This window comes from Lampetra planeri, chromosome 21 (genome assembly GCF_965212315.1).
Source record: "Lampetra planeri chromosome 21, kcLamPlan1.2.h2, whole genome shotgun sequence".
Taxonomy (NCBI): domain Eukaryota; kingdom Metazoa; phylum Chordata; class Hyperoartia; order Petromyzontiformes; family Petromyzontidae; genus Lampetra; species Lampetra planeri.
This window is the reverse complement of record NC_136127.1, coordinates 5,354,670-5,376,930: the sequence shown is the minus strand read 5'-3', so window position 1 is coordinate 5,376,930 and position 22,261 is coordinate 5,354,670. Positions and strand designations below refer to the sequence as shown.

General features: G+C 43.0%; 1 protein-coding gene across 3 annotated transcripts in view; it reads right to left on the bottom strand.

Moving 5' to 3' along the window:
• The window catches only part of PTPN23 (protein tyrosine phosphatase non-receptor type 23), a 29,520-nt gene that overhangs the window by 6,232 nt on the left and 1,027 nt on the right, over positions 1–22,261 (bottom strand). For 2 of the 3 annotated variants that reach the window (XM_078603792.1, XM_078603793.1), the window contains exons 2-21: positions 20,856–20,930; positions 17,780–17,907; positions 16,985–17,061; positions 15,691–15,740; positions 14,240–14,371; positions 13,590–13,670; positions 13,002–13,133; positions 12,823–12,870; positions 12,244–12,300; positions 11,540–11,601; positions 10,393–10,472; positions 9,309–9,423; positions 8,938–9,003; positions 8,056–8,201; positions 6,959–7,050; positions 6,173–6,377; positions 5,748–5,902; positions 4,934–5,085; positions 3,486–3,665; positions 155–2,792 (exon numbers count right to left, since the gene is read on the bottom strand). In XM_078603792.1, the coding sequence (XP_078459918.1) occupies positions 155–2,792; positions 3,486–3,665; positions 4,934–5,085; positions 5,748–5,902; positions 6,173–6,377; positions 6,959–7,050; positions 8,056–8,201; positions 8,938–9,003; positions 9,309–9,423; positions 10,393–10,472; positions 11,540–11,601; positions 12,244–12,300; positions 12,823–12,870; positions 13,002–13,133; positions 13,590–13,670; positions 14,240–14,371; positions 15,691–15,740; positions 16,985–17,061; positions 17,780–17,907; positions 20,856–20,930 (4,671 nt within the window). Of the gene's footprint in view, positions 1–154; positions 2,793–3,485; positions 3,666–4,933; positions 5,086–5,747; positions 5,903–6,172; positions 6,378–6,958; positions 7,051–8,055; positions 8,202–8,937; positions 9,004–9,308; positions 9,424–10,392; positions 10,473–11,539; positions 11,602–12,243; positions 12,301–12,822; positions 12,871–13,001; positions 13,134–13,589; positions 13,711–14,239; positions 14,372–15,690; positions 15,741–16,984; positions 17,062–17,779; positions 17,908–20,855; positions 20,931–22,261 lie in introns of all 3 variants that reach the window. The other variant, XM_078603794.1, reaches the window with a different exon arrangement.

The following is a 22,261-nucleotide window of genomic DNA, read 5'->3' as shown; positions in this document are numbered from 1 at the left end:
TTCTCACTGCCACTAACAAGATAACCATTACACAGCACGAAACAATCCGTCTTTGTTCGATCACATGTACCACGTTAAACAGTATGCATCTCTCCAGTTGCTAAAACTTCCCAATTGCTTTTGTGCACGTGCACTGGGCAGGGTGGGCACTGACCTTCTCCAGCTCTGGCTCCGACACCAGCATGACGATGATTGCGATCTTCTGCTCGTACACCATGAGCCAGAAATCAGCTGCAGTGGTCGCCAGCGGTGCTTGCGTGGCGATGATGCGGGGACAGTAGGCAGACAGCTCCTCAATCATGCTGGCGTTTATGTAGTCATCCTTGCCGGACGCCAGCACAACGCGGTTCTTGTCAAAGGGCATGAAATCAGGGTTCCGGTTTTTCATGGTGTAGCACCTGGCGATGGAGATGGAGAACGACCGCACATCCTTCTCCTGCAACTCTTGCAGCTCCTTCCACTTGCGTTCGAGCAGCGTGATACCACCGCCATCCGGAAGGCTTTCCATCGATTCCACCATCGCCTTGAATCTCTCCGTCTCCTTCACCAGTCTCCGCAACAGATCTTGCTGCACAAATGGATCCCTCTCAATGATCTTCACCCCTTTGGCCACCATGTCAGCTCTGGTGGGCTGCAGCAGCGGCTGGGAGTTGCGTGTCTGCAGGCTCGACTGCTGCCCATCAAATGAGGTGGAGAGCAGGTCATCCGTGGCCGAGCTCTGCCGCTGATAGGGGCCGTGTGAACCAGTACCAGAAATCTGGATAGAGGAGCTGCCGGTGCCACTGCTACCACCACCACCTGCACCGGACAAAGCTGTCGTTGAACCCGGCAATGCTGGCCTCGTGTTGGGAGAAGAGGGGGTGGCGTGTGAGGGTGCAGTATGAGATGTTATTCCTGCAGATTGCTGGGAGGTGCCCAACGGCTGGGGCAAGTTGGCAGGGGGTGGTGTGGTACTGGGGAGGGGAACACCGCTCACCGGCGGTAGAGGTGCGGTGGTGGCCGTCGATGGGACTATACCACCCAGCGGTGGAGGAGTGGGCGTGGGAGTAGGATGGAGCGTTCCAATGGGTGGTGGGGTTGGGGTGGGTGCTGGGTGAACCATGCCGCTGGCTGGTGAGGAAGGCACTGGCGTCGGCCGTAATACGGCCCCAGGAGCCGGAGGGAATGCTTGAAGCTGTGCGTTGCTGATGGGAGGTGTAGGGGTTAGAGTGGGGTGAATTATCCCCCCCGTGACTTGACTCTGTGCTGCATGTGGCATAACCCCTGGCTGTGTGGGGGCATGCTGGGATGTACCAGTGGACGGCATCAAGGGGGAAATTCCAGCAGATAGGGTCACTTGCGTGGGGTGGATAGAGCCGGGGTAAAACACAGGCTGAGAAGTTTGGGATGAAGACACCGGGATTGGTGGATTAATTTGATGTTGGAGAGGATGGGCGTTCGAGGGCTGTGCATGAGGCATGTTGAACTGTCCGCCCTGCGGATTGTGCACGCTGGGTTGTACGTGCTGGTACGCGGCTGGCCCTTGCTGACCCTGCTGAACCGCAGGGCCCAGGTACGTGTGGCCCTGCTGGAAGTTGCCACCGCTAGGAGCTGCTTGATGCTGCGGTGCATAGCTGCCCATAGGCAGGGTCCCTGGTGCCACGTGCGGTGGGAGAGGACCGGCTGGATGAATTGCACGCGCATCAGTTGGGTTCACCTGCCCTGTGCCCGGTTGAGCGACAGTGTATGGATACGGCTGGGAGCCAGCGCTAAGAGCAGCTGGGCGAGGTTGAGCATGTGCTTCATGCTGGGGAGCGACCATGCAATGTGGTGCCGGTCCCAGAACTTGGTATGGATCAGTTCCAGGCAAAGGTGCACTCCCTCTAAACTGACCCGGAAGCGGAGTGCCGTGCCCATACTGCACCAGCTGTGGCTGTGAGGACACGTGCAGGGGCGACTGCATGTATGGCGCATGTGCCCCATGCGCCATGTGGGCTTCTGCTGGCATCGCCTGCCGGTAGCCACCCTGTCCTGGTGTCGGTTGCTGCTGCGGGAGCGGGTGATGCTGATTGTGGGGTGCACTCGGGTAACCACCCTGTGGAGGAGCCGTGTACTGTGGGTGCCGCACAGCATCTTGGTACGGTGGAGGTACGTGGTAGGGGTAGGCTGGCAGGCGAGCAGGAGGCTGCATGGGGCCGTGTTGATAGGGCACGGAAGTAGCCGGGGCAAAGCCTCCGCCTGCGAGGCTTGTGGGCAGCGAGGACTGACCACCGGCAGCCACAGGGGGAGCTTGGGGGCCTGCATAGGGGGATGCGAAGGGGGGCACCGAAGGCAGGGACCCAGAGGAACCCATAGTTGGGTGGGGCCCATTGTCATATCTGGGCCCAGCAAAATGCTGGGGTGTCCCCGGGTGTAGAGGCTGTGCGTATCCAGGGGAGAAAGCCATCTGTGAACCAGTTGCAGCTGGATATGTTGGCAGGTTCGGGGATGGAGCTGAGGGTCGCTGTTGCGCCTTATCCCTGGGTCCCGGGACTTGAGGTGTGTGACGAGGCGATGTGTGGTGGAATGGCGGGTGTGCATAGTTGGCGTAACGGTGGGCTGAGTTAAGCCGAGGCAGTGAAGCCTCCTCCAGGGCCGTGTCGGCCATTATTAACCGCAGCACATCTGGTGGCAGGCTCTTCAGGTCCTCCGGGAGGTCGGACATATCGATATCCCCCCCGGTGTCGGGAGGAATGCCAAAGTCAGGTTTGTCTGGCTCTCTCATGGGAGGCTTAGGGGCTGTAGGGCGAGGAGGTGGTTTCTTTTTACTTTCCCTGAGGAACAATGACATGAATGCAAGTTATAATTCTCAAAATCATACATTACATTCACCATTATCATCACTACATGTTGTCTATTGAAACCCCAAGTCAACCTTCATTCTTGCAGAAGGTGACTTCACTGCTGCTGCCCAAATTTTCTGGAATTACAACCCATCGGTGATCTGCAGTGTAAATCCCTCTGTCCAACTTCTCTGCCAATAGTTGTCTATGTTTCCCCATAATACACATCTAATCATATTGGACAGCATCTTGAAATGTAGTTACAATTAGACTATATGTACATTTTACTTGCATTTTATTATTTTCACTTGTGATAATGCAGATCAATTCGTATTTTCTTATGTCGCTATTCATTAAACAAGCATTACTACTGGATGCATATATAAATATCAATACTTAATCATGTGGCCAGGATACAGGTCATTAGATGCAGAGCAGGCCTCCCATTTGTATGAGATTGAGTGGATAAGTCATAACTCTTACATGTAGAATTGAGGCAGCATCCTTGCTCAGGGGGCAAATCCCTTTGCATCCAAGTTGGGGAAGAGTTATGTGGCAACAATTGTTACCGAATGACTTCAATCGTTACAGAAGAACCTGTCTAAAACTAAAGTTTCAAATTCGATAAAAAGAACTCTGTTTTCTGCATATTTTCGCACTTTTCCATTACACAAGTCCACCCACCTTTCCAGGATCTTCTGCCTCTCTTCGTCCTGCACACGGCACACGGACTTTGCACGCTGTAAAAGCTTGGTCACTTTCCCCTCCAGGTCCTTGTAAAAGTGAATTCCTTCCTCCGACTTCTTTATCAAGTCCTCATAGGCATCGTACGATGAGACCAGCGCCTGCACTGCATTATTCCATCTGTAAAGTACAGTGAATTATAATCAGAAGTGTATTTGCCAAGTAACACCCATTGAGTTAAGGTGCTCATTTTCAAGGGAAATTGGGTTGGCATACAATAAAGCATTCTAAAATTACAGATGAAAAAAATTACAAATAAACTTCATAGCAATTGTTGGAAAATTACATTCACACTTAAAATTGAATGATTTTAATAGTTTAAATGAGGGCAGAGATGGTAAAATGGAGATGTCAAGAGACACAACTCAGTGGTTCCAAACCTTTGGGGCAGCTACATTAAATGTTTGTGATCCAAACTGTGTGTGAAACTTAGGCACTATTAAGAGAATCAGACACGTGTTGCAGATTTTTTGGATTATCTAATGGTAATAACAGGTGAGACAAAGAAAGAAATATATGGACAAGAGCCTTGTACATCTTATTATTTGGCTGATGTAGATTCACAGCAACAACTAAAATGTTACATTCAGGTGGTTAAGCCAGACAATGGCATCAGAAGCAGCAGAGTGTATCGCTTTGATGTCTCCTTCGTATTTGTGGATTGGGCAATGCATCATTATATGTTGTATGGTCTGTTCTGGATGACCACAGTCGTACACTGAAAAGTTTATATTTTTCCACTTGTACATCAAGTATTCGCATCTGCCATGGTTTGTGTGGATGCAGTTTAGGGTAGACCATGAACTTCATGGAAGATCAAACCCATGGATCTTCTGCGTTGGGTCTTTCACAAAGTGTTTGCGAGTTCTTTTGAATGCTATTCAGCTCTCCAAGCTTCATCGGGGGTTGAACCCACATTGTTGAAGGTTACGCGCATGGGTCCAATAAGGATAGCAAATGAAAATAGTCCAGTGAAAATGTATTTTGACGTCTAACAACATTTTCCCAGCCATGGCATAGAGGTCACAGTGATGTATCTCATATGGACCATCAATTGCGAATCCTAATGTTAACAAATCACAACCTATCCTTTTAGGTATATATGCAAATAAGGGCCAATTCGAGACGTTTATCTAATTTTCAATAGAACAAAGTCTCCCTTCTTCAAGCAATGACAAGGCACTTGGCCAGTACTGGAAAGTAGTTTGTTAACTCCTGAGGAATTATGGACTAAGTCGGCTCCTGAATATTCTTTATTGCGAGCCAGAATCCCCAAACATACATGCCTCCCAGCTGAATAACTGTAACTACTTTAGACGATTAGAATGTTTCATGTTTTATTTACACTGAACATGTTACACATGCTAAGCATGAACAGTTGCACTCACTTGTCGTCAGCTTCCTCTGATGCTTTCCTGACCAGGGCATACTTGGCGTTGGCATCTGTAAGGGCACGCAAGATATTCTCCTGGGCGCTGAGATTCTGGTCAATGTACACCTTGAGTTGATCGTACTTCTTCATCTCTTTGGTGAACAGCTCCTTAAAGTCAAAATGATACTTGATTAGCCTGATCGACATATGGAAAAGGGTTGGATAGCGAGCAGTTATTAAGGCCAACATGGTGCATAAAGTGTTATGTCCATACCTACGCCCAGCCATACACATCACTGCAGAGCTCATGTTGACTACACCACTTATTTTAAGCCATGCCAGCTTTCAAGAGGTTTTTCCCAGATGCAGTGAATGCCACTGGTGATGTGCAATGTTTGAAGTTGAAGCTAGGTTGAAGCTAGGTTTCCAGGGTTGTAGTTGTAACAACAACCGCTATTCGCCACTAAGTGGCGGTGACGTCACTACGACGCTTGTGCCAGGCTATGTGCACGTTGAGGCCACGTCAAGTGAACCATTGCACCACCACTCTCACACACAGTTACATATGGGTGGGTTCTGGTAGAGAACACCTACTGTGGCCAGCAAAACACATAATTATTGGTATGGCCAGGACTATACCCTACAACACACACTTGTACACAACAGAGCAACGGACAACAAGTTCAGTCCATCTAACAGACGTACTGCAAATCACAATCCAACTATAAATCCTTTATGCATGGCTTCTACTCTTTGGCTGCGGAGTGGTCTCTTTACAAGCACAGACGCGCGTAATTATTGGACACCGGCTGTGCTGCACTGTCACCCACCCGCACGCTGCCAGGTGCCGCTGTGACGAGCACGCCTGTGATGTCGTCGCCCTGCACCATATCACGAATCTGCTGCTCCAGTGTCGTGCGCTGCTCACGCATCTCCCCCACCTTGCGCAGCATCTTCTTCAGGTTGTCACCTACAGTCTCGTCCGCTGCACCCCACATACACACGAGAAATTCAGCCACAGCATTGTATAGGATTGTGTAGGATTCTTGCTTTATTTATATTGACTCATTGGTAAGCCAGTGGCTGTGTCTGTCAGTAAGCTGAGTGCAGAGCTCATCGGTAAGCAGAACATACAAGGATGCCACAGCTGTTGAAAAGTGAGGGCTTATTTGTACTAAGGTCTTTTGATGAAGCAAGGTTCATGGTTAAACCAGGGTTCATTAGTTACCTGGGGGTGTGTGTGTGCAGGACTTGCCTGTGGTGGTGGTGGGTATGGGTAGGGCAGCGCGGAGCTGGTCGAGAGGACCGCTCATGAGACGAAGATTGCTGATGTGTAGGTTCATGGCTTTGCGTAGCTCCATGTTGGTGACGCTCGCCTTTTGGTGTGCCTCCATGTACTTGCCCCACTCCTTGCTCATCTCCTTGATGATGTTAGACAATGGCCTAGGTCCAATAACCTCCTAGAGATGATGGGCATAGGAGAGGAGTGTTGAGATTAATTGATACTTTCCGAAGTCAAGTAAAAGTTTCCCTCTGTAGAAATAAATATTAAAGCAACACTCTGTTGGTATCCCTGAGCTTGTGGTGGTAATTTCACCTTCTCATGGCAGAGCTCACTTCCTACACAAGTTGGCCAGATGCTTTTCCACAAAGTGGTACTAATATTATTGACCACAAGGAAAATAGACCGAGTCAGCCTCCACCCACAATTTGAAATAACACATTTTTATTACGAGTTACACACTAACCAAATAATACAAATGTACTATCAGACAATCCAAAACACACAATTGTTTAAAAATAGATAACAAGCCAATTTAAACACATCCTCGGGAAATATGTATCCAGAGTATGATTTACTGAAAAAGCGGAAATCGGAATCTGGTACTAGTAGGTACATAGAAACACTGCATATAATAAACAGAATTTAGGCACATACACATGATTCAATTTTTTTTATGTAAAGCGCAGCTGTGTATTCGTACGATTCGCTGTGGTTATAGAGGCTCACGCTGCCCATGTGTGCATGGGAAGCCCTAACCTGGCAGATGTTCTCACTCTTCTCGTCCTCCTCAAGCTGATCCTCGATCTCCTTCAGTGAAGCCTCAACGTCTGTGAATACGCTCGACAGTGCTACACACCCAAACACAAAGGTCCTGCAATTAGTCGGATACACACGAGTGGCAAGGGCTGTTCGTGAGCACATACGAGAGCTAACACAATAACTGAGGGAAATGCAATGCCCCACCCGGATGGCTACCTTTGTTGCCCTCAATTGCTGGCAACGATTCCAGGTACCCATTTAAGGCTTAGTTAATCTTGGGAAGGCCCAGGACAAGTTCAGATAACAATGTTACTGTTGATGTGCGTGTTTGGAAATTTAATCCAGGTGATAGTGGTGCAATGACTACTACAAAACAAAAATCCCCTGTATAGTCTTAACAGACTGTTGGAGCAAGTGCTGTTAGCAAGCACCTATGAAGGTTGGCATGGCACATGAGGGGGTGAGTGGCCAACACCATGCCTGGCCGCCTTTGTCTCCTGAGCGACAATATTTACACACCGCACCAGGTACTCATTTGAGGCCGAGTCGACCTAGGGGAGGCCCAGGACCGGTTCAGATAATCGTCACTGGTGTTGGCTGTGAGCGGGAATCGAACCCGGGTGGACAGGTTCTTTGGTAAAAGTGGGGAGCATAGGCGTGAGAGTATAGGAGTCACAACAACAGATTTTTTTCTCCTCTGCCCTCTGCTGCCCATAACATATCCACACAGCCGATAAAGCACTTTTGGTGCATAGTGGTCACCCATCAAAGCATTCAGACTAAACTCTGCTTCAATTCCGAGATGAAGAAATCAGGTGCATTCTGAGTGATTTGGTCATAGGGCGGTAAATACACACACACACGTTTAAGCACAGTACCAACACACAATGACTTATAAACAAAGCCATGGGGGGGGTGTTTTAGGGCCATGGAAATGAGCTTGCGTATTTCCAATATGCTAACATCTACAGAGTGCAGTATAATTGATCAGCGGTTGGATGTAAACCACAGAACGCTGGGTCAGAGTGAGTGTGCTGACCACTTGGCCACCTGGCAGTGGACATGGAGATCACAGTGGTTGGTGGGATGGTTACTCTGCATGGCTTGCACGATGCCCTTGATGGCGTCGGGCCGTACGCTGAGCGCCGCGCACTTCTCCATGAGTGCCTGTGGGATGCGGTCGTATGCCGGGGGGCGCTCCAGCTGCTCCAACTCAATGCCCAGCGAGTCCATGAAATGCCTGCACAACAAACCCGGCTTAGCACAAACCACCGCCTGCCACACCACTGGCTTTAGGAAACTCAGGTTGGGTACTTAAGATGATCAATACCTCTGCAAAGACCAGTAAAATTGAATAACACTTTTGAAAGGGAGTAATATACAATGTATTCGTACAAAGATAAATCTGATTTAATAAGCAATTTATTTCAGGGCAAATCAAAAATTTGGTATTTAAACAATGATTGCTATACATCTGGCCACTCTTGCAAAAGTTGTGTAAGGATCTGTATAACAAAAGGACAAAAAAGTGACATTAAGTAAAAAGGTACCGTTGCGAAAGTACTTGCTATATTAAGGTGTTCAATGATATTATGTACGGAATAAAAAATTACAGAAGTTATCTAAGTGCTACTTGAACAGCAGAAATAGCATATCAAACATTTACTCAGATAGACTGTTAGGGCATGTGCTGTTCATAATAAAGGTTTTTGGGTTCGATCGCGTTATTTAGAAATGTGTCACAACCCTCCACCACCCAACACGGCCAATCAGCACCAATGAATCCCAGCACAGCAAAAAAAGGCATGGTGTGACCATTGCCTTTATATTCCTGGTGAAGATGTTTATACACCACACCAGGGTACCTAAAGCTGAGTAGGCTAAGGGAGGCCTACATATTTAGACAGCATTACTGCTTTCCACTATGATGAAATAAGAACAAACACACTAATCGGAGTGACATAAATCCAGCTCACTGTAGCTCCTTATTCTTTTCTTCAATTTTTTCTCCCACCTCCCGCAGCATCTTGGCCTTCTCCTCACTGTGACACATACAGGAGAGAGAATGTAAATTTACTGCTACGTTTCTCGTGCCTATATGTGTGCTGTGCATGCCTGTATGAATATATTAATGTAATGAACAACAAGTGGTACTCGTGTATTTTTGTTCCCGATGATGCTGATATTAAAAGTGATGGTGATGCTAGGGCTTATTATGGTGTTGACGATGCCACTGGTGACAACAGTGCTTGGTCTTTTATTAATTATGTTGAACTTCTTTCGCACCGTACGTAGCCAACCACACAAATCGGAGGTGCGTCATAGCGATGACAGTGCTGGTGGTTACCTGTAGAGAGAGGAATCCTTGTGTGCCTCCATGGGCACGAGACGAGCAAGGATGTCAGGTCCGGTAACACTGGGATCCGTGGGCTGGAAAGGCAGGGCCTTTACAAGTGGTGCGCCTGTTGGTACATGTCATATGCACAAACTGTAACACGTACAATTACACTGCCATTTATTATGGGCCTTAAAATCTGCAGTGTAAAAAAGCAGCTTGCTTACGTAAATATGCATTTGAACTAGAGGGAGGATACCAACGATGCAAAAAGGTAAGTTTGATCTGCTCGGCTGTAAAGAATATGTTATAGTCTTGAAAAATTTGTTTCTTTGTGCTGGCACCTTAATGCAATTCTAAAAATATTTTTTATTCTCATTTAGTTAGCAAGACACCTTTTGAAAAGAATAGTAATGTACCGACTGTAATGTTGTTGAAATTAAATGTATGGAGATCAGGCTCTTTCTGGCTTATATATCCTCGATCAATTTTTTCATGTATTGCCATTACTTAATGTACACTTTGTAGAATCCCTTAGCATATAATGACTGAGTTGCACCATTAAATTCATGAAAAATTCAAATTGGTCATTACAGCCTGAAACAGTAATTTGTAAACACAACGTTGGTCCATTGGGCAGCATAAAGATGGAGGCCTAATTTTCGCAATTATTGCTGAAACGAATCAACATCAACTGCCCCACCCTTTATTTTACAATGGGTCTGCTCACCATGGTTCAGTGAAACCATTATGGTGAAACGGTTGGTCAGGTCAACTCACTACCAATAAAAGTAACGGAAGATTGTTACCGCTACCACAGGTTCCATGCCACTGGTAGGGGCATAGCATTGTAGGTGTTTTTCTTCAATAGAGTCAAGCAAGAGAGGAATACAATGAGTAACACAATCTTCATTTAATGTCTCGATCCCATTTCTATTATCTTGCATTGAAATGGTAGGCACTTCAATCATACACACTGAAAATAAATAATATGAATGAAAATTACATACAATATTTATCCATAAATGTGTTCCATGACAGTAACAAATAAAAGGCCAGTGAATGGGTCAAAAGTTAAAAATAATAATGAGATTACCTTTTACTGCTGGAAGGTTGTCTAAGCTTGGAACGCTTTCATGATAAATAAAATCATTGTCCTTCTTTGCAGAGTTATACCTGAAACAATACATGCACGTTAAGCAATGCAATAACATTCACATTCTGCCTTGCTGTCGTGATGGACTGGAATCATAAGACTGCGGCGATAACAAGTGTTCAGACTTGTTTTTCAATGAGCCTGGTAGATTCCATTACCCGAGCAGCATTTCAATGCAACGATGTCATGTAGTGTGCAACATTTTCTGAAAACATGGTTCCTGCTCTTGAGCTCTAGAATGCCAGATACCATGTCTGGTTGCCTTTGTATTCCCAGTACAGGTAGTCCCCGAGTTACGATGGTTCGACTTACGATATTTCCATCTTACGACGGCGATAGCGATACGACAAAATTGTCATCAACAACCTAACATAGTTCAAGCATGCAGACGACGGACAGAATCTTGGTGAGTACAGTACAATATGATACGTTACGATACGTTCAATGCATGTATGATACGTAGCTTTAGCGATTTCATTTTAAGGTTACCACGATCCCATACGTTCAATGCATGTTAAAAGTTTTTATAGCAGATAGGATTGTTTCCTGAAAAAACTTTCTATTAAATTGCAGTTCATATAGGTCGGCTAAGAATTGACCTTGTTTTTTTTTACTTTACATTTGACTGTACAATACAGTATTGTAATTAATAAATACATACAGTATATCGTTTATACAGTACGGTACTGTAAATTGCTCTGTTTTGCGAAATTATCACCATTCTTTAAGACTCCTGGGTAGGCTAAGCCATCTTCGACTTACGATATTTTCGACTTACGATGGGGTCGTCGTAACGTATCTCCATCGTAAGTAGAGGACTACCTGTACTAACATTGACACTCCACCAGGTAATCGTTTTTGGCCGAGTCTTTATAAGTGGAGTTCAAACAATCAACCACTAGGGGCATAGAGAGTTGAGCTTAGAAAGTACTTGGATTGATGGCCACCATGAAAAAGTAGGCTGCTGTGGGGCTATATTGTCATCAAAGGGCAGTGCAGCAAAATCTATTGTTGTACTGTATTATTCCCCAATGGGGAGGGCCCTCATTTAGCAGTGGATTGACAAAAGGACTTAAAAATTACATACTTTCCGCCAACAACGTCCATAGTGAACTGCAGGGCTTCGTTAAATGTTGGGTCTTGCTGGCCCTGTCGAGACGATAACAACACATTGACAATGAAAATGACTTCTATACAAATTCTAAAAACAATAGAATAGGATGGAAATATATGCAATAGCCACAATAAATTTTAGCATGCGAGCCATTAAGTGCATCCATTCATGCTGCATTTAACGTTATACTTTTGCAGTTGTTGAAATTAAAATGAGAGTATTGTGCTATTAATGTATACATTTAAACAGTGCAGCTTGTATTTATTTGGAAATGTCAATTGTCAATTTTAATGCATTTTTCAACAAATATTGTCATAAATCAAAATTATCCCTTTCATCATATATTTTATCCTATTTTATTTACAGCCTTATGGCAATTAAATACTGGATAAAGGCCCCTCCACTCTGTATTGGTCATGGGGTTGTTTAACCATACTTACCATGTTGGTCTATGCATGCTGGTGATGGGGTACAGTGGTCATGTCCAGTCCAGATATCAGGAGCCAGTGAAAATAGCCATGGCTGGAAATGAAACTCCGGTCTAGGGTTCATTACGGAATGCGCTAACCATTGGGGTGATTGATCCCTACTAATTAACATATAGAGCAAGGTATCAGTCTGATAAAAAACTAAACAACATTCCTTTTATACATTGCAGACCATGTTCATCAACTAACCTTGGCACATTTGACAGCCTCATTCAGCTTATCCAGTGCACTCTGGTAAAATGCAAGCTGAAAAAAACGAATGCAAGTAATCATGAGACAAACCAATAAATACATTTCACAACAACCAAAGAAGCTATAGAGATTACAATTAGCAATACAACGTCACATTATATCACTATGTAACACAATTGTTGTTCCTGGGTACTAAGTGTTATTGTTTTAATTGGTTATGCCTAAAAAGTATAGAAAATGGCTATTATTCCCCAAAAACGTTGCTTTTGTGACCAGGACTTTACGTCAACGAAAGACACAAATGCACACCACGTTTTCTCATTGAAAATAGGTAAATTTCAAATTATCACTTTCCTGGTCACAAAAGCAAAGTTTGTGAGAAATAACAGCTATTTTCTGTACTTTTGAGGCATAAGCAATTAGGAAATAACACTACCCAGTGAAACATATTTTTTTGTTACAAAGTGAATTATTCACAAACACAATTAGATAAACATATGAACATATTAAAATTATTAGCAAACACACAGTTGTAATTTCCAGTACATTGTAGGCAACAATACTGATAATATTTACCCGCTCTCCGTACTTCTGCTGTTCATCTGCCTGCTTCCCCATGTACAGCTGCGGACATTCACAAGTGAAACATTGTTTTAGGCCCAACAATGAAGCACGTTTTCATTAAGAAGCACAAACCTACATGCAATGTCACACAATACACAAGAACTCCCAAAAATGTACAAGTGGGCACGTACATTGGCTATGCAGCTAAAGTATGAGATCTTGACTTGGATCTGTTTCTTCCACTCCTTCTGTTCTCGGCCAAGGAGGGAGGAAACCTCATGGTTCTCCAAAAAATGACACGCCTCCTTGTAGTACTCTGCCACCTGTAAATGATCAAAGACAAAGACGACAAATGTGCAGCTTGAGCAATGAGAACTTGGAAAAACTGTGCTACATGAATGTTGAATTGATTAAAGACCATGCTTAAAATCAACTCATATCAAAGTAATTACACCCGACAAGAACCAACTCTGGAACTGGGCAATTTGGCTATTGTACTCAGCAAGACCTTTGTAAAGATATTCCTGAGTTGTGAACAGACAAATGTCAGGGTTATTTGAAGAGCTGTGTTTGCGTGGCTGAATTAAGCACAGTCACTAAATTTTATATGAGACTGCATTGCAATAGTTGATGACCAGGTCAAGATGTATTGATCCTGGTTATAAATACGAACCTCTATCCTCAAAAGAGTTGCTACGTTTACGTTGTAGGCAGAACTATGTCGTAGGCATTGGCTCCGAGCCACCCAGCCACCTTCACGATATGCATAAGCTGTATACCTGTGCACTGATGCGAGCAATGAGGAAGCTCTTGCGGTTGTCCAGCATGGACTTCTCCAGCAAACACTCCTGCGCCTGCCCCTGTGCAGACCACACGACACAAACAATGCACAGCAGATGCCTTCGCCAATTATTGCTTTATGAGACGTGTTTATACAAAATATGCACTCCGTGAAGAAAGGTAGCAATTTAAAAAAAAATAGAAATCTTCAATGTATGAAACTCTATTTATGCAAGTATGATGCTACCACACAAGCTTAATGACAATGACGTTACATTAATATAATTAATTGAAGTGCCTTTTGTAAAAAATAAAAATTCAGAGACAAGTGATTAATGAGTTCAAGAATACAGATATCCAATAGCAGCCATTACCCACTTTACTATGATTCCAATGCCATTTACATGTGCCACAAAAGGTGCACTATAATTCACTCTAAATCTGTGCTAAATTCACACACATTCAGCACACAATACAAATGCAGTTTCCACACAATGTTATGCAAAACGTGCAAAAGTTCCCATTTACGACTCGGTGAAATTTTTTCCAAATGTTTCAGTTGTTTTTATCAAGATCTGAATCCATCCCACATTGTAAAGAGACTATTTCTGGTTGAGATGCTTTGGCCAAACAGTGCCATGTGCCTCACCAGCATGAGGGTGATGTAAAGGTTGAGAATTCCCAGACTCGTGTCCGCACTGTAGGAATGGCTGAAATGGTCCCGTAGATATGTGAACGCGCCTGCCGCACACTGGAAGTGTGTGCATGACACCTTCATTCCCTGTGCAGCGGGAAAAAAATATACATGGAGAAATCACTCTCAGGGTGTCTGACCAAAATATGAACTGTTTAATGTATGGTAAGCACTACCGAGTTGACTACAGTGTGTGGTGTTTAGGAATAAGTCACACATTTGATAACTGGCAATAATAGATTAGCAAATGTTTATCCTCTATGGTCTATGCAGCAATGTAAATTACATGTGACGATCAAACATATGCATGAATTAAGATAAGAGAGTTTAACACATAGGCTTTCGTGACTTATATCATCCATTATAGATTTTTTTGGGTTAGATCACGTAAATATAAATGTGCCATACTCTTTGGTTCTTTCGGTAAAGTCACGTAGGTGAAAATAAAAATACAAATTAAATGAAAATAACTCAATTAAATCACGATGTTTCGGGCGCAACACAAGCGTCCGTCATCAGGTGGGGACAACCAACAGCGAAAACATGAAACTTAAAATCTAGAATATAAATGTGCCGTTAAACCCGCCACCACCTGACAAAGCCAATAAGAAAGGTTTATCACATAAACAGAACATGCCAATTCGTTACTAGTATAGCCCACCAGTGTGTTGGATTGTAAATGTTGTGGATTTGCTCTCCTACACACCGGTGTGCTGTATTAGTGTAGTGACATGGAATGGGTCACTTTGGCGCATAGCGCTGAATGCTGGCAGAGAAGGGGATCTGCTGTTTTAACAGTCCTATCTGCCAGCAGGTCACGTGATAAGTGGGAGAAAGGGATGTGGGATAAAGGTGATAAGAGGGGGCACGTGAGATAAAGCCCGGGAACCTTCTAGGAGGATCTAGAAGGGGGACGTGGCCGACGGCGGAGCGAGGTCACGCTGGATGGATAAAAGGGGGACCCACGAGCAAGGTTCGGGGCTGTTGTTTGGAGTGGATCCCGTCGTGCTGCTGGAGTCTTCGTCACCGTCTTCACCTCCTCGGTGTTGTTAGGCAGCCTGTTAGCTGTCCTGACCTGAGTGTAGTTACTCCCTGGACCTGTGAAGGCTCTAATAGAGTGCCTCCTACTATTAGTGTTTCTGAGTGACTCACTACACCAGTAACGAATTTGCATGTTTCGTTTACGTAGCAAACCTTAATAATTGGCTGTGTCGAGTAGTGTGGGTTTAACGACACATTTATATTTACACGATCTAACCCAAAAAAAAAACTATATTATGGATAAGATAAGATAAACTTTTCATGAAAACGCTCATTGTGCGTACTCACGTTACCTGTGTGCCGACTGATAACTGTTAATGTAATGACAATGTCTTCCAAAATCTTGAAGCTAGTGCAGTTCTTACCTCTTCTGATTGTCTGCTGTCCATGACTCCCAGCAAGGAATGTAAGGCACCTGAAAAACCCAAATAATCTTTTGTTGGTGTATCACATATATTCCAAAAAGAAATGGCAGTCACACCATGCTAATGCAATAACCCAAGTGTCTCTGCAATATAGTAACTTAAATAATGTACATTCTACCAATTTCTGACCGGGCGTGTCAATGGCAATTGGAAACTGCAGCTGGAATAGGCCTCCAAAATTTTATCAGCAAGTTTCTAACAAAACAGCCCAAATATGAACAATATATTATGCAGAACACTTCACATAACATTAAAATATAAAAATGGGAGCATACACCCATTGTCATGCATTCTAAGCAGGATAAATGGAGCAATCCACTCTTGAATTTAAAGTGCAATAGAATATTCACTAAAAGTTGCATCTTCATTATGACTGTTATAAATTATTGAGCAGACACATTGACAGATGTATGATGGTGACTGGTGATGGAATGTTAGCCAAAGGAGGGAGCACGTCCAACAGGGTGACACACCACAGAGAAGGAGCAATAAGATGAGCTCATTCGCAGGAGGTATATTCATCCATCCAGCAGTGAATAGACCATGGTTAATCATAACTGTTCACGTTTATTAAAATAACTGCACTAAAAGGGGGCCCTTTGTGTGAATAAGCAATTTAGTGGCCTGCGGACATTCCTAAGCAGACTGGTCAGAGGAAAGGAAGATAGATAAGAGTGTGCTCTGTGTCAAGTGCAGGTAATAAAGTGACTGGTGTATACACCTGTAGTGTAATAAAGCGGGCTGCTGACAGGGAAGTGGTACTGGCAGCAGGAGGCAGTACACACATCAGCAGAAGGAGATCGAAGGGGAAGCCCAGGAAGGGGTCGATATGGAAGCCTGAGAACCTGCTAGTAGGTTCTAGAAAAGGGGGCATGGCAAGGGTGGGGCGAGGCCACGCCAGGTGGATAAAGAGGGGGCCCGGGGCTCAGGGCTGTTGCTGGAAGTGGATCCCCTCACTGTGTCGCTGTTCGTCACCTTCTTCGCTGCCGTCTCAACCATCTTAGACACCGCTGGCTAGACAGCCTGCCAACTGTTCGAGCCAGTTAGGGCCATCGAAAGAGACGGATGTCTGACTAACGTGTAAGCACGTTGGGCGCTTGTAGCTCCCTGACATGTAGAATAAAGAAGGTGCCTTAAGAATCCTGTCTCCGACTGAGTCACGGCACACGTATGTTAAAGGAATATGTTAGCGTAACCACTTAATATCAGCATAATCATAACATTTTCATCTTACCCAGATTATAAAGAATAGCAGCTTGCTCAAAGTGTATGTCATCATATTTCACTGCCTTTCCTGTGAAGATGTCCTTCCTGCAAATGCAATTGAAAAACATGTTAGTGCCTGATGTAATTGATATGCCATGAGCGATGTGCCAATTTCAACGTATTAGTTCAGCCAGGTGAGAACATGTTGAAATTCATTATCACTTTTTGCAAGACTGACTATTGTACAATTAATTCATTTAACTTTCTTTTAATCAGTCAATGTCTTCTGCTCAAACAAGCAATGAAACAGCACACAACTCCAATGGTGGTCTTGAACCAGCGGTGGTCACTCCATGGGAAGACTATGATTAGTTTTCTACCGAGTATTCCTCAATAAATCCACACATGAGGAATAACAAATCGTCTCCACCCCCAACTTAACTTTCGCTTTCAGACTCCAAGCACTCTTAACGAGTGTGCCATATGCCTGAATACTGTATTTTAATTCATAATTATTATATTTAAATGTCAGTTATATCATTAGCTTACGACTAAATAGACCCAATAGCACACAGCCTGGATAATGCTTGGATGGGTGACTACTATGTATGTTAGAGGCTTTTGTGGGATATATGGTAGGTAGTAGAGGGCAACCTGCCTTCACCAACCCAAGTGAAGCAATGTATGGTTACATAATCCCCACAAACTGCATGGAGTGGAGAGGCCCTTATCCAGTAATGGATATTACATTTTGGGTAAACTTGAATGGCAATGGTCTTAAACTGAGATACAGAGGTTCAGAGGGTATGAGAAGAAGACTCACCAGATGACGGTCACAGCTGCATCCTGGCCCTCCCCCATGGGCACACGGCTCTGCAGATAGTGCAACTGCCCAAAGTACTTTCTGAGCGTGCTGCAACCCTCAAAGTCCCGCGTCACCGCCACTGCACTCTGCACGCACAAATGCACGTGCGCAATGCAAGACACATGTTCAATCCAAATCCGAACATCAACTACCAATGTTAATGTCTGAATCACAATTGTAATTATTTGTGCAGATGCATGTAGGTGATGTATATGTAAGTGCAAATCTGTAAGAGAACAGTAAAAAAACAGAATAACACTAAATAATGTCATTTATCATTGAATGAAAATACTTCTTAATGAGTCCCTTTCATTGGGTCATTGCCCTATTAGGAGTGTTTTGTGTGTGGGTGAAAGACAGTACCCGGCAAAAACTGAATAAGAGGATATTCAATGGTCCAAACAGACAGAATCATGAACTCTGTGTATTACTTATGGTCTAGCAGATTTGGAAGTCTCAAAAATACAACTGAGCTGTCTATCCAGCATAACAGATGGTTTATTTAATCAGAGATACCTATCACACAACATTTGCTGGAAAAATGTATAAGTTAAAATAATAAAGCAGGAAATATGTGAATGCTGCACAGCTCTGGAACTGACAAAAGGGGCCAATTTACAGGACATGAGTTAGCAGCATGGCAATGTTGTCCATGGTATCAGTGATTGTTAACAATACAAATTCTGACAACAAGGGAGCCATTCAAATATAAAAGGATAAGTAATCCAGCCAGGAAGGTTAGAAAAAGACTCAACCATAAGTGAACTGTAAACTGGTGCAAAATAAGTTAAAAATACATACAACCGATTACTTTTTTAATGAAAATTCCACTCAAGTGTATTTACCAATTGAACTTAATATAAGACAACCATGCAATGCTAGTATTAAGGGCTCTATAAGGATATAAGAGATGTGTTTATTAGATGTGCTTGCCCAATACCTTGCAACTAGTAGTGTTATATGTGAATTGACCTGCATTTAGGTCTGAGTCATAAGTGCTGAGCTATGGCCAGCGTAGGTCAATGTTGTGTAAAGAGCACATTAGAGTAACAAACTAATCAACCTCCTCTACCTCAGCTTTAACATCAAGCCACATTTTTTAAGTTCTACAGAGGAACGCAAGTAATATCTTGCCATTGTCAATGAGTATCTAAGCTTTGTATTATGTGCAGTTGGAGTGACATAAATGCACACAATGGTATGCAAAAAAAGAGCACATTTTAATTTTCAACCCATTTTATTTCGTTGTCTTCAACAACGAAAGTCATCAAGAATTTGAGGATTGCACTTTTTCAAAAGGGAGAAAATTAATCCCATCACAGCCAACATAATGCAACATTTCCCCTACAAATACATGAGGTGGACCCCACTTAGTGTGACTCACAAATTGACCTCGGGTGGGTAAAGTATCTCTACCCAGGGGAGATAGATTATCTCGGCTGTGTCATCCGACATCAACTCCCAATGGAGGAAGTGACAAAGAAGAACTCACTCCTACCTTTGTCCAAAACCATGGTGTCACCAGGTGACCTTAAATATCACGCATCACATATTAATGTACAAAATAATACTTTTAAGCGGTGTATTTCTTCGAATTTGTCCATTGGGGACATGTGACCTAAAAAGGTTATTAGTCTTAATGGTTTTGTATTAAAACTTATTTTGGATGTTTTTCTCGTGTAAATGTACACATTCATACAAAAAAAACAGGGCAAAGGGTATATTTAAGGAAAAATATATATTTAATGTTTTTGGTTTAAGCATTTTGACATTAGTTTAACACGTAGGCTTTCGCCACCAATATCATCCATAAGAGGTTTTTTGGGTTAAAGCGCGTAAATATATGTCGTTAAAATCCGCCACCACCCGACACAGCCAACTAGTAAGGGTTGTCACGTAAACAGAACATGCCAATTCGTCACTAGTACAGTACACCGGTGTGTTGGAGAGCCAAGCATACAACATTTACAATCTGAGTACGACGTTTCGCCAGTAATTACAACTAGTTTCATCAGGTGACAGCCAGATTCTCCAACACACCGGTATGCTGTACTATTGACGAATTGGCATGTTCTGCTAATGTGACAACCCTTACTAGTTGGCTGTGTCGGGTGGTGACGGGTTTTAACGACATATTTATATATTTATGCGATCTAACCCAAAAAACCCTCTATTATGCATTTTTACGTTGTTTAGATGGAAATTCACGTATACTTATATATTTACATACATTTACATAAAACAGGCTGCGTGTATGGAGCACGATTGTTGGGTTGTATGGCTACCTGTGCATTGAAGTTGAGTTTAGCTGCTGGTTATGTGAGAGCAGGAAAGGAGTGAGCAAGTCAAAATATGGCTCAGGGAAGCTTATTTTACAAAGATAAAACCCTGGCCATTTAAAAAAACTTGCCTTGATGTGCAGTTAGAATGATTTGGGCCAGGGTTTTTAAAGATAAATATTTCGTTAAGTAAAATAATCTTCCTCATGTGAAGTGGTTTGAATGTTGTTTTTGGCCATTTTGGAGGTTGCATTTAGGTTACATGACAGGGGAAATTTTATCATATTTAATGTCAGAAAAAACTTCCCTCATGTAAACAACTAAAAAAGGTGGAATATCCTAAATGCTCAGACTTTAGAATTTCTGCTTTTCTACTCCACAATGTGAAAATTTGTACAAAAAAAACATGACTTCCAACATAATTTAAAGATTTAAAATACTTCTTGCAAGCAGGATATGAACATTGTTTATGCAATTGTAAAATAACAATAGGACAGATATAGTAACATTGACTTTTTATTTCAACATACTTGAGCTCAATAATACAAATGTACAAAATATTTAAAGGACGAAAGAAAACATTAAAGATACACTGTAAACATTGAACAATTGAAAACTTTAAAGTAACAAAAATAATTATTAAAAATGTACACTTCTGTTTGTGTTTACTGTCATTATCAAAACGTGAAATACAAAATCAAATTATATTAATAAGAAAACTGGAGTACAAAGTGAGTAATAAGCATGCATCTTACACTTCGCAACTGTTCAAACTTCCTGAGCTCTTCATTGTACTTGTCTGGTTCCTCTCCGTAGTGACCAAAAATATACTGTAATGACACAGAAATGATTTAGTCCACAAACGTAGAAAGATTATGATCAACAAATCAGTGGCATCACGTAAAATGGAAAGAATGTAAGCAACGCATAAAAAACTTACATGACTTTGTCAATCTACTGCTGACGGTCTCCTCAAATGTTATCAATTATGGAAGTGATTAAACCACACTTCACCATGGTGAAGGGGGAGATCAGGACCAGTCTAGACATCACTTTCCAGCTATGTTAGCCATGGCTGAGAAATTATGGCGCCAGGTCTATAGTGAAGTGCCGCTAATCAATGCATCAGCGATCCACTCATGTCTTATTTCTACTATTCATTACTCCTGAAAAGGGAAATCGATTCGGGCACCTAAAATGTGGCAATGTACTGTATTGATAAGAAAATGTATTATTAATTTCATGGTTGCTGAACTAGACTGGCTCCCACCATAGAAATATGGAATTTGCATCAAGTCATGTCTGCCAACAGACACTGAGCCGCAGTTGATTGCTCGATTTTAAATTGTGAAGCGTTAACTATACCATTATGAAGTACTAAATATTGATTAACAATCTTCTCAGGTTGCGGCAGAGGCTTACGTCTCAGTAAATATTCTGGAACGTGGGCGGTGACAGCAACAGATTCAAGCAAAGCCTTAAACCATTAAACTGTGCCATACCTATCAACTCCTTATCAGTGCCTACTTTATTACAGACCAATTCAGCCCTTATAAATGTCAATGTTCATCCTACAAAATCCCATCACAAGGGAGAAACACAAACAAATAGACATTTTTTTGCCCGTATTGAAACGGCTATACGCCGTATGGACCTAAAAACGAAATTTCCCTGTACATGAATATGGGTAAAGTAAACCGTATGGGTTGGCAGGTATTCTGTGCAATGGTGGGCTAAGCCTGTTGTAATTTGTAAGTTGGATTTGCTAAGCACTCTTAAAGAGTTGTTGGCACTGTCAGAAGCACTGAATTTGACCTCTTATGACCAATAGCCGGCTCTTGGAAAAAAACCTGTGATATTTGCATTGGTCTTGGCAACGAACTCGCATAACAGCATACTAAAACATCTTCACCGTCGATATTTTTCACCACCTTTTTTACCAGGTAAGACCCACGGAGCTAAATAACTATTTTTCAGAAGCGACCTGGCCACAAAATAGAGAAAGTGGCTTCTAATGTGGAAATGTATAGCGGCCAAATACTCTGAAACGCATGTGTCTAAATGTGGAGGGGAAAATCGGAGAACCCGGTAACAAATCCACGCGACCATCGGGTGAACATGTAAACTCCACATATTCAGGGTCGGGATTGAACCCACGACC